Below are 11,262 nucleotides of genomic sequence, written 5' to 3'. Positions count from 1 at the left end.
TATGGCAATCTTTTAGCCACCTCTCAAATGCATTCATTGCTAATGAGGACTGAGAAATTTTGTGTGTGTGCGTATATATATATATATATATATATATATATATATATATATATATATATATGGATAGTTTTACACACGTGTTTGCGCATGGAGGCAAAAAAACGTAACTCGAACCCCAGATAGAGGACCGTGAGGCAGTGCTTGGTGCTCCAGCAGCATCCTGTCGGCCAAGTTGAGAGGGTGGCACAGCGTCAGTCCCTGATCTGATGAGCTGGTGTTGCTTTTCGCAAGAAGTCCAAACGTGCCCCGCAATACCACTTTCATAACAGCCTCCGATTGACAATTTCCCACATCATCCTCCTCCTGAAATATGGCATCTGCTTCTGTGAAAAGGACAGCAATTTTCTTAGGCAAGGGCTCACGGTGTGGATGATTGCACCCTTGGATGACCACCTACCTGTGTGAACGTGATGGGCTTGTCTTTGGTAATGTAATCTGCATATTTGCATGTGAACATTCCACAGTCACTGCCGTTCATCTGTTGTGGGATTTCCTGTGAGGGCAAAAAATAAACACACATGCTTGCTTAAAACTGTCGCTGCAACAAAACACCAATGGTGATCAACTCTTGCTTCTGGAAACGGATTTGAATTGTTTCACTCATTTTGTTGATGGAATATCCCGTAACTACATTTTCAGTTTGCTAATTAATTAATAAATAAACAAAGGCTTCAGCGCTATATCTCAAACAGGTTACATGAATGTCATTTTGACATTTTGTCATCAGTTCAAAAGCAGGACACGAGCTTACAAACCCATTTACGAATGATCCAGGACTATCCTGATAAGTGACAGGATTATTTATCTTCAAGGTTTAAAGTTACTATTCTGACAAGGCAATCTCATGTTGATTTCCTCTTGCGATGATTTGCGCTTGTAAAAAAGGGAGTAAAGAAAACAAACGGGGCCATTGTGGTAACGCTGGATTCGAAGCAGCTGTGCTTTCTTTCCTCTCAGTGCATGTTGGCCACTGAAAAAGCTGCAGAGGGGCCTTTTGTGCCATCAAGTGCATTGGATTTTCTCTACTGGGCAGAGAAAGTTTGGCCTACAGTGACACCTGGGGGGCCAACTGGAAGTATGCTTTTAATTCCTTCTGAAACCTGAAGAAAAAAATTTGCTCTCGAGGATCATTTAAAAAAAAAAAAAAAAAAAAAAAAAAAAAAGCACAAACTACTCACTTCCTTCTTCAGTTGTGCATTATCATAACTTGCACGCTATTACCAGCGGATATATTTTTTTGGGGTGAGGGGGTGATAAAAATGTGAAATAGAGACACTTGAGGAACCTCATACGTCATGGCGTCCAATCGGACGCACACGCGTTGTTCTTTTTGCATAACGACAGCTGCTGGAGAGTGTGAGCGACACTGCAGCGTCATCTGCCCCCTGAAATCACAATTTCCGAGCCAAACTGGGAGTTTAGCGACCAGAAGTCAGTCCAGTATAGTGCAAAATAAAATCTTTTCAAATTATACAGGCGCTTAAGAGGAAAAAACGAATAAGTTTGATCTTTAACAAGCGGACGAATATGAGCTGGCAAGAAGACAAGCGATGACATGAAAACAGCTCGAGTCCTTTTCACTAAAGTGAAAAGGAGAAGGAATAATAAGCAAGCAGTCTCACATTGCCCCCGCGAGCCGTCACCTTACCGTGGTGGAGGGGTTTGCGTGTCCCAATGATCCGAGGAGCTAAGTTGTCTGGGGCTTTTGCCCCTGGTAGGGTCACCCATGGCAAACAGGTCCTCGGTGAGGGTCCAGACAAAGCACGGCTCACCAAACCCCCTTATGATGCTCAAAAATATTGGACCACGTTTTCCCTTGCCCGGACGCGGGTCACCGGGGCCCCCCTCTGGAGCCAGGCCTGGAGATGGGGCTCGTCGGCGAGCGCCTGGTGGCCAGGCCTGCACCCATGGGGGTCGGCCGGGCACAGCCCGAAAAGGCAACGTGGGTCCCCCTTCCCATGGGCTCACCACTTATGGGAGGGGCCAAAGTGGTGGGGTGCAGTGTGAGTCGGGCGGCGGCAAGAGGCAGGGACCTTGGCGCTCGGATCCCCGGCTACAGAAACTAGCTCTTGGGACATGGAATGTCACCTCTCTGGTGGGGAAGGAGCCTGAGCTGGTGTGCGAGGCAGAGAAATTCCAACTAGATATAGTCGGGCTCACCTCCACACACAGCGTAGGCTCTGGTACCAGTCCTCTTGAGAGGGGTTGGACACTCTTCCACTCTGGAGTTGCCCAAGGTGAGAGACGTCGAGCAGGTGTGGGCATACTTATTGCCCCCCGGCTTGGCGCCTGTACACTGGGGTTCACCCCGGTGGACGAGAGGGTAGCCTCCCTCCGCCTTAAGGTGGGGGGACGGGTGCTGACTGTTGTTTGTGCTTATGCACCAAACAGCAGTTCTGAGTACCCACCCTTTTTGGAGTCTTTGGAGGGTGTGCTGGAGAGCGTTCCCCCTGGAGACTCCCTCGTTCTGCTGGGGGACTTCAATGCTCACGTGGGTAATGAGACCTGGAAGGGCTTGATTGGGAGGAATGGCCCCCCCAATCTGAACCCGAGCGGTGTTCTGTGACTTCTGTGCTCGTCATGGATTGTCGATAACGAACACCATGTTCAAACATAAGGGTGTTCATATGTGCACTTGGCACCAGGACACCCTTGGCCGCAGTTCGATGATCGACTTTGTAGTCGTGTCATCGGATTTGCGGCCGCATGTTTAGGACACTCGGGTGAAGAGAGGGGCGGAGCTGTCAACTGATCACCACCTCGTGGTGAGTTGGCTCCGATGGTGGGGGAAGATGCCGGTCCGACCCGGCAGACCCAAACGTATTGTGAGGGTCCGCTGGGAACGCTTGGCAGAATCCCCTGTCAGAAAGAGTTTCAACTCCCACCTCCGGCAGAACTTTGGCCACGTACCGGGGGAGGCGGGGGACATTGAGTCTGAGTGGACCATGTTTCGTGCCTCCATTGTTGAGGCAGCCGATCGGAGCTGTGGACGTAAGGTGGTCGGTGCCTGTCGTGGCGGCAACCCCCGAACCCGCTGGTGGACACCGGCGGTAAGGGATGCTGTCAGGCTGAAGAAGGAGTCCTATCGGGCCTTTCTGGCCTGTGGGACTCCGGAGGCAGCTGACAGGTACCGACTGGCCAAGCGGAATACGGCTTCGGTGGTTGCCGAAGCAAAAACTCGGGCGTGGGAGGAGTTTGGTGAGGACATGGAAAACAACTTCCAGACGGCTTCGAAGAAATTCTGGTCCACCATCCGTCGTCTCAGGAGAGGGAAGCAGTGCACCACCAACACTATTTATAGTGGAGATGGGGTGCTGCTGACCTCGACTCGGGACGTTGTGAGTCGGTGGGGAGAATACTTCGAAGACCTCCTCAATCCTACCGACACGCCTTCCTTTGAGGAAGCAGAGCCTGAAGACTCTGTGGTGGACTCACCTATCTCGGGGGCTGAAGTAACCGAGGTGGTTAACAAGCTCCTCGGTGGCAAGGCCCCGGGGTGGATGAGATCCGCCCGGAGTTCCTTAGGGCTCTGGATGTTGTGGGGCTGTCATGGTTGACGCGCCTCTACAACATTGCGTGGACATCGGGGACAGTGCCTCTGGATTGGCAGACCGGGGTGGTGGTCCCCCTTTTTAAGAAGGGGGATCGGAGGGTGTGTTCCAACTATAGAGGAATCACACTCCTCAGCCTCCCTGGTAAGGTCTACTCAGGGGTACTGGAGAGGAGGGTCCGTCGGGAGGTTGAATCTCAGATCCAAGAGGAGCAGTGCGGTTTTCGTCCTGGCCGTGGAACAGTGGACCAGCTCTACACTCTCTACAGGGTCCTTGCGGGTGCATGGGAGTTCGCCCAACCAGTCTACATGTGTTTTGTGGACTTGGAGAAGGCGTTCGACCGTGTCCCACGGGGAGTTCTGTGGAGCGTGCTTCGGGAGTACGGGGTACCGAGCCCCTTGATACGGGCAGTTGGGTCCCTGTAACACCGATGTCAGAGTTTGGTCCGCATTGCCGGCAGTAAGTCGGATTCGTTTCCAGTGAGGGTTGGACTCCGCCAAGGCTGCCCTTTGTCACCGATTCTGTTCATAATTTTTATGGACTGAATTTCTAGGCGCAGTCGGGGCGATGAGGGGATCCGGTTTGGTGACCTCAGTATTTCATCTCTGCTTTTCGCAGATGATGTGGTACTGTTGGCTTCCTCAGGCCGTGATCTCCAACTCTCACTGGAGCGGTTCGCAGCCGAGTGTGAAGCGGTTGGGATGAAGATCAGCACCTCCAAATCTGGGACCATGGTTCTCAGTCGGAAAAGGGTGGAGTGCCCTCTCCAGGTCGGGGAGGAGATCCTGCCCTAAGTGGAGGAGTTTAAGTATCTTGGGGTCTTGTTTACGAGTGAGGGGAGGATGGAGCGAGAGATCGACAGGCGGATCGGTGCAGCCTCCGCTGTGATGCGGACGCTGAATCGGTCTGTCGTGGTGAAGAGGAAGCTGAGCCAAAAGGCGAAGCTCTCGATTTACGGTCGATCTACGTTCCTACCCTCACCTATGGTCACGAGTTGTGGGTCATGACCGAAAGAACAAGATCTCGGATACAAGCGGCCGAAATGAGTTTCCTCCGCAGGGTGTCTGGGCTCTCCCTTAGAGATAGGGTGAGAAACTCGGCCATCCGGGAGGGACTCAGTGTCGAGCCGCTGCTCCTCCACGTAGAGAGGAGCCAGATGAGGTGGCTCGGGCATCTGTTTAGGATGCCTCCTGGACGCCTCCCTGGTGAGGTGTTCCGGGCATGTCCCACCGGCAGGAGGCCCAGGGGACGACCCAGGACACGCTGGAGAGACTACGTCTCCCGGCTGGCCTGGGAACGCCTGGGCATCCCTCCGGCAGAGCTGGAAGATGTGGCTGGGGAGCGGGAAGTCTAGGCTTCCCAGCTGAAGCTGCTGCCCCCGCGACCCGACCCCGGATAAGCGGCGGATAATGGATGGATGGATGGACAGTCTCACATTGTTGGGCCCAGACGAGAAAATATTTGTCAACAACGCATAAGCCTGCCACCACAACAACAACAACAACTGACTGCGATGTTAACAATTGAGGTTCTTCTGCCTCGATGAACCTTTTCTGAGACGGACAATTCATCACATAGGCAGCGAGTGGCTGCTGGAAAACTCCTACCTCGAAACAAGCTACGTACTTTCCCGAGGAAATATTTGAGTGCTTTAAGGGACTTTCTTGTCTGGTATGGAATGCGCAAGAGCACAAACAGGCATGTGGAAGTGGACAACGGCGCCAATGACTTTTGAAGGCAGTTTTCTTTATATTTATTTTTTGTTTTCTTTATTTATAAATTATTTTTAGTTTTATTAATTGTTTACGTTAGAAGCAATTGCTATATTAAGACCTGCCAGAGACAAAATTGGATTTTTCTGGAAGAATTCTCACTCAGAATTGCACCGCCACATTTGTATTTCATTTACAATTCAACTGGTCAAGAAAGGTAGCGGAAATATTGAGTGCAATAAAAACTTGCACTGCAAATTTCCTTGAACTATCGTTCTCTCATTTGGAAACTTTATCGCCCACCCGGACAGCTTGCCATGGTGAGGATGCTTAAGGTTCTCAGCTTGAGACGACATGCGTAACTTACATTGCGCTTTTTGCTGTGTAAAGTCCAGCCTGTGGCGTCCAGTTCTTTGCCCTTTTTGTCCTTGCTTTCCTGTTGCAGGTAATCACTGGGGACGAAACACTGGATTAGTCTTCCAAAAAGTCCAAATGCGGAAGAAAATCGACTTGTCAAACTTACAACAACAGTTTGCATGCTTCATCGTTGTTTCCCCCCATAGAGTCAAAGTACGTGACGGCCTTTTTACGGAAATCCACCACCTGAGAAAAAAAGTTTGACGGGAAAAATGTCAACGCTGTGGACCATGCCCGGTGGTTTGCGTGGTCACACACACAAACACACTTACAGAGAGACACCAGTGCATGCTCAGGTGGACGGGAACCAGCAGGATGTCTTTGGAAAAGATGTCCATCTTTTTGGTCCAGCGGCGGACGGCGGAGTAGCCGCTACTGCGCAGTTTGGGATAGAAGAAGGTGCTGAACGTGTTGACGGAAGGCAGCTTGGGGCCCTTGCTTCGCTCCACCAGCAGATTCATATAAAAATTGATCACCTTAAAAAGGGGAAGACAAGAATCTGCATTTCCAGCGTAACAGATCGAGACTCAGAATTGGCAAATGGCCCAAATCAAGTGACAGCGTGCAAAAAAAAAAAAAAAAAATCCTTGATGGGAAAATTCCACCGAAAAGAGCTTTGGCATGCCATCCATTCGGAGCTCACCTCATCATTTAACCAGCTGAGGCCGCTGAGGGTCTGCAGATCTTTTCGTGTCAGACTGAGACCGAAACCTTCACTGAACACTTCATCAGGACTCCCGCGTCTCAACACCCTTTCCACTTGTGCCTCCATTTCCTGACCAAAACAACCAAAAAGCACATTTGCATCTGCAAATATACCGTGATGCGCATTTTGAGACTTTGCAAATTGCCGTTTCTATTTCCAAAGAGATGATTTTGCACACGCAGTAATATGTGCTGGTCATCATACCTCAGAGAGTTGGGGGAATTCTGGCTTATCGTCCAAAGACGACGCCGCTTCTAGAACGAGGGTCAAAGGAATCTCCTTCTCCAAAGGAACTCGGACATGAACCTCCACATCCGTGCGGCGCTGGCCTCCGTCAGACAGGCGCTAAAACCAAACAGCAACACGACGCAACGCAGGTCGGTCACATGCAAAATGGCCGACCAAAAAGCAATCTCGAGTGTTTGTAGTCACCTGGCGCAGCAGCTGGGCAGCCAAGGCCTCCTGCTCTTCAATCTGTCGTCGCCTTTCTCTTGCCCGAGAGTCATAAATGCTTGTTCTAAAGTCACAGGATACAACAGACAATTTTGCAAGTGCGTCAAATAAACACAATAAGCGCAAATGAAACATGAACTTGACTTACAATTCTTTGATCCATAACTCGGCTTGGAAACATGGCATTCTGGGAAGATAAAAAAAATATTCATGAAACTGGAGATTAAGGCTAACGTCAGACCAATTCATTTAAAACATAATAGTGGAAATAAAAGGAGCAGCTTCAACAATGTGTCAACATCTGGCTTGCATCGTTTCATGCCAGAGAAGAAATCCTCACCTTGTGGCATCTTGCTTTTTACTCTTTTGTTCATTTACAATAATAACAGAGTCGCCATCATGTGCTGCAAGACAAACAAGAGCGCAACAAACTAAGAATAAGCCAACGCGAACTCAATGCAACAATTTAATCGGCGACAATTGAATTTCACTGACCTGATGGCTGAGTATCCTGAGAGCAGGTGTCCAGCACAGCGGATGGGGAGGGTTGACTGGAGCAAAGATCCGCGTCGACGGACCACGTCTGGTAGTTCCCCGGCTTGCAAGAGGCGGCCACTGGGCTGGGAAGGTTGCTGGAGCTTTGGCTCGACGCCCCCCTGGTGCTGGGGGGGCTGCTGGCTCCCTCAGAAGTATCGCAGGCCGCTGAACCGGCGAAAGAAGACAAGTGGAGCAGTCTGCGGCTGGGGCTCAGAAAGCTGCTGCTGAAGAGGACCACATGTTCACTCAGAACACAGACCAGCTTTAAAAATGTTGCTCTACACGACTACCGGAATTGGAAGCAACACATCCCGATTGAGCAATTATGCAAAATGCAAGCACAACGGTATGCAAAGTTTGTCTTTTCAGTTCATTTCAAATCACGGATGGAAAAATCACACTTGAGTTGCGGGTTTACCACATTGGGCAATATAAAGTATCACGCAACGCATACGTACAAATCTCTCTGTGACCTGGCGATGGAAGGCGAGTGTCCGTTGAGAAGACACGACTGGCCGCCCGAGACCATGGTCAGAAGCTGCCTGTATGCCTCCTTCTCCTCTAAACGGACAGACTGGACGAGACGTGATTGATGAGCCAACAGCTAGGGAAAAAAAACACCACCGCCAACCAATGATGACGTAACGGCTCACCTCCTGGGCGGTGCAACGACCTTTGGCCTGAGCGATGTGACCCGCTGAAGTTCTGCGTGACGGCCTCTGCGCCACTTTGATTGGAAAGGTCTTGTCATACATGCTGGTGCAGGAGCTGCTTGTTGTGGACGCTCCGCTGAGAACACTCCACAAAAAACAAAACATTTAGATCAACCCACACGACCGACAACACAGTGAGAGCGAGGGCAAACCTTTGAAGTACCTCGGTGCGCCATATTTTCTGATGTTTATGGGCCTGCCGAGCCGTGCAGAGGGAGGTAATTTTGGCGTGAGCGTGGGAGGCAAGCTGTATGGGTGCCCATTTATTTTTGGGACTTCTTGATGTGTCGGACTCATGTGCATGTGTCGCCTGCAAACTTTACGTTGCCAAACAGACAAGTCATTACAGAGTCATTGTAGACTTGAGGACAGTCGATGCAGATAATAATGTGACAAGATATGTTATTTCCAACTGAAGCTTGAAAAGCGCAACCAAATACAAGTGGAAATAAACTCACCCAATTTTGGCATTTTCCACTCCAAAGTTGTAGCGGGAGCAGCAAAAGCCTCATCCGGGAACTTTACTCCAGAGTTCTTAAGAAAATAACACGGGCAAACATTTGCATCAACTTCCAATCAATAGATTTCCTTTAATGGTCACGTGAAAACAGCGCGAGAAGCTCGGCCACCCGGGAGAGGCTCAGATCCTCTAAAACGAGAGGAGCCAGACGAGGTGGCTCGGGAATCTGCTAAATATGGTTCCGGGTGAAATGTTCCCGGCAGGTCTCACTTGGAGGAGGCCCCGCACACGAGCCACGACCAGCTGGAGAGACGGTCTCTCAGCTGGGCTGGGAACGCCTTGAGATTCCCAAGGATGAGATGGATAAAGTGGTTTGGCAAAGGCAAGTTTGGGCTTCCCTGCTAAAGCTGCTGCCCCCGTGATCCCCCCCAGCTTTATTTGTATAGCGCATTTCAGACACAAAGTAACTTATTGTGCTTCATATAGATATTACAAAACAACATTTAAATGCTAAATAATTTATGATTTATTTTTATGAAAAACAGGAAATTTAAAAGCAAAGAGAAATGAAAAGAAGTTGACTAAAATAATCAAAAGAACGCACAGAGCAAAAAAAAAAAATTGTGGGGTTATTAGGGCAAGTGATGCCATCTTAAAACACCTTGGTAATCTTGACACCTAGAATGTACAGAACCCCTCGAATTACAACTCAGACGCGCTTATTGGTGGATATTTTTACGCAAATGTTTCAGCCAATCAGGGAAGTGGTTCTTAAATCGACGGCGAAATAAAAAGGTCCAAATATTTTTTTAAGAAACAATAATGTTCTAACTGCTGTTTCATTTTAAGTTGTTTTTTTAAATCACATTTTCTTTAGGTCAAATCACACAAAAGTGTCCCGAAAAAGGTAATTTCATTTCCGACACAAAACAAAAAAAAATTTCCCGACCGATCTGCAAAATTCTTTGTGTTGTATCTAGTTAAAGTCACTTAGCAATTTGACACACTTATTTTTTAGGGAAATTGTCTCACGTTGCTACTATTGTACAGTTTAAGTGAATATGCTGATGGTGTGACTTATTATAGTTCCTTATTTAATTTTTGTTGTAGTCTGCTTCTTTATGGGGCTTCAGATGGGACTCACATTGAACTACTACTTTAATGAATTTGAATCCTTTGCATATTCGGCCCGAAAATTGTTGACTTACAGGGAGTGGTGTCCATATTGCTGCTGATGTTGAAGGCTGTGGTTGAACTTCAAGTGGCTGAGTAGAGGATGCAGGCAGGATGTTTCCCAAGGAAGGACTCACACTGTTCTTCATCCATGTCGCCACACTGGAACTTCGATTCTTTAATCCTTCAGCCGCAATCTTGACCATGTCAATAAGATCTCCTGAGGGGAAAAAAAAGAGTTTTAGCGGCATTGTTTAAAAAATAAATGCTGATGACGGCGGCTCTTTAAATTACCCATTCGAGATTTCTTTACTGTCAGTTCATTCTGGTCTCCTACATGCGCCTCTTTCAAGCTTAAATTAGAATGATGCGAGTAATCAGAATACCAAACGACCAAGAGACTAAGTTAAGTCCATGCGTGTTCAAAAAAATGATATGAAACCCTGTTTAAAGAACTTACCACTCTACGGGTCTTTTCCGTCTCATCCTAATGTCATCATCTCCGGGTGGCCGGTCAGTAGGAGACGCTTCCACCGTTGGAAGGCCATTGCGAAGATTGGCAACGCTCGACTCTACACATTCGTACAGTTTATTCAGCATGGTTTTGAGTTTGCTCAATGACGCCGCTCGTTCACAAGTCAATGGCTTCGAGTGAGTGGCGTCTAGCGATTTTTGGAGCCAACACAAATGAACCTCGCGAGAGTCATTCGAGCGCAGCGCGTTAAACGGGGCTAATTCGAAGAGTTTCCACTGAGCGGTAGTTAGCTAACGGGGACTTCGCTAGCCTACTTGCTAGCAATGCTAACGCGCTTGCTAGCCAACGTTGTTAGCAACGCGGCTAATTTACAGAACTATGTCTAAATGACGACAGGGAGGCGAGGGGTGGCAACTAATGCATTCGGAATGCCCGCTATGGTGTTGCGTCTCTCACGAAGCCGTTTAATATCCGCAACGACACGTTGTTTGGCAAAAAAACTCGTTGAAGACTTCTATCTCCCGCTTCTTCCTCATTCAAAACCACAACATGGCTGAACGGTGCGCTCCACTATTGAAGGATTTGATTGGACGACTGGAAGACATGCAAGCTTCTATGTCGCCATCTTACTGGTTGTTTGCGGGCCGGAGGTGAGCGTCTCATAGTGACGTCATAGTTACCGGCGTGGACTGCGACATTTTTCTCTCAGCGACGTAAAAACAAACAAGCAAGCGATGTTTTTTTTGTTTATATACGTAAATAAAACAACATATAGTCCTAGTAGTTGTGTTTCCAAAACTTTATGGGCCAAGACAAACATTTTATATGAAAAATGAATAGGAATAAATCATGTCAATCAGTCCAAAAAAAAAAAACAATCAAAATGTAGACCTTCGACATGGCTAAATAATCTTTCATTGACTTTGCACCAAGATGTACATGCACGTTGACATTCACATTTATGCATTATTCGTGGAGAATTTGTCAAAATGTACAATGTACACA

The 11,262-nt window shown here is 48.3% G+C and overlaps 1 protein-coding gene across 2 annotated transcripts; it reads right to left on the bottom strand.

Annotated features, from left to right (window-relative positions):
- Window positions 1-233: 233 nt before the first annotated feature.
- senp1 (SUMO specific peptidase 1) lies at window positions 234-10,862 on the bottom strand. 2 transcript variants are annotated; one of them, XM_088292293.1, is made up of 18 exons: window positions 10,243-10,862; window positions 10,077-10,135; window positions 9,818-10,002; window positions 8,608-8,683; window positions 8,313-8,466; window positions 8,090-8,234; window positions 7,895-8,010; window positions 7,395-7,657; window positions 7,240-7,303; window positions 7,048-7,086; window positions 6,879-6,963; window positions 6,651-6,791; window positions 6,384-6,515; window positions 6,013-6,216; window positions 5,847-5,926; window positions 5,691-5,775; window positions 458-553; window positions 234-383 (listed from the first exon to the last, which is right to left on the bottom strand). In XM_088292293.1, the coding sequence occupies exons 1-18, from the start codon at window positions 10,380-10,382 to the stop codon at window positions 321-323; spliced, it is 2,127 nt and encodes a 708-aa protein (XP_088148419.1). In that variant the 5' UTR covers window positions 10,383-10,862; the 3' UTR covers window positions 234-320. The 2 variants fall into 2 exon arrangements, with proteins under 2 accessions (XP_088148419.1, XP_088148418.1); XM_088292292.1 differs by having other exon boundaries at window positions 7,395-7,660; window positions 10,243-10,861.
- Window positions 10,863-11,262: the final 400 nt, after the last annotated feature.

This window comes from Idiotropiscis lumnitzeri, chromosome 3 (assembly GCF_059441095.1).
Source record: "Idiotropiscis lumnitzeri isolate Australia: NSW breed Sydney's pygmy pipehorse chromosome 3, RoL_Ilum_1.0, whole genome shotgun sequence".
Taxonomy (NCBI): Eukaryota; Metazoa; Chordata; class Actinopteri; order Syngnathiformes; family Syngnathidae; genus Idiotropiscis; species Idiotropiscis lumnitzeri.
This window is presented reverse-complemented; position numbering and strand designations above follow the sequence as displayed.

Coding starts and splice junctions, on each gene's coding strand:
- senp1 (XM_088292292.1), bottom strand. CDS start 10,382: ATGCTGAATAAACTGTACGAATGTGTAGAGTCGAGCGTTGCCAATCTT. Junction 554..5,690: donor TACACAGCAAAAAGCGCAAT/GTAAGTTACGCA, acceptor TTGCCCTCACAG/GAAATCCCACAACAGATGAA. Junction 384..457: donor AGCCCATCACGTTCACACAG/GTAGGTGGTCAT, acceptor TCCTTTTCACAG/AAGCAGATGCCATATTTCAG.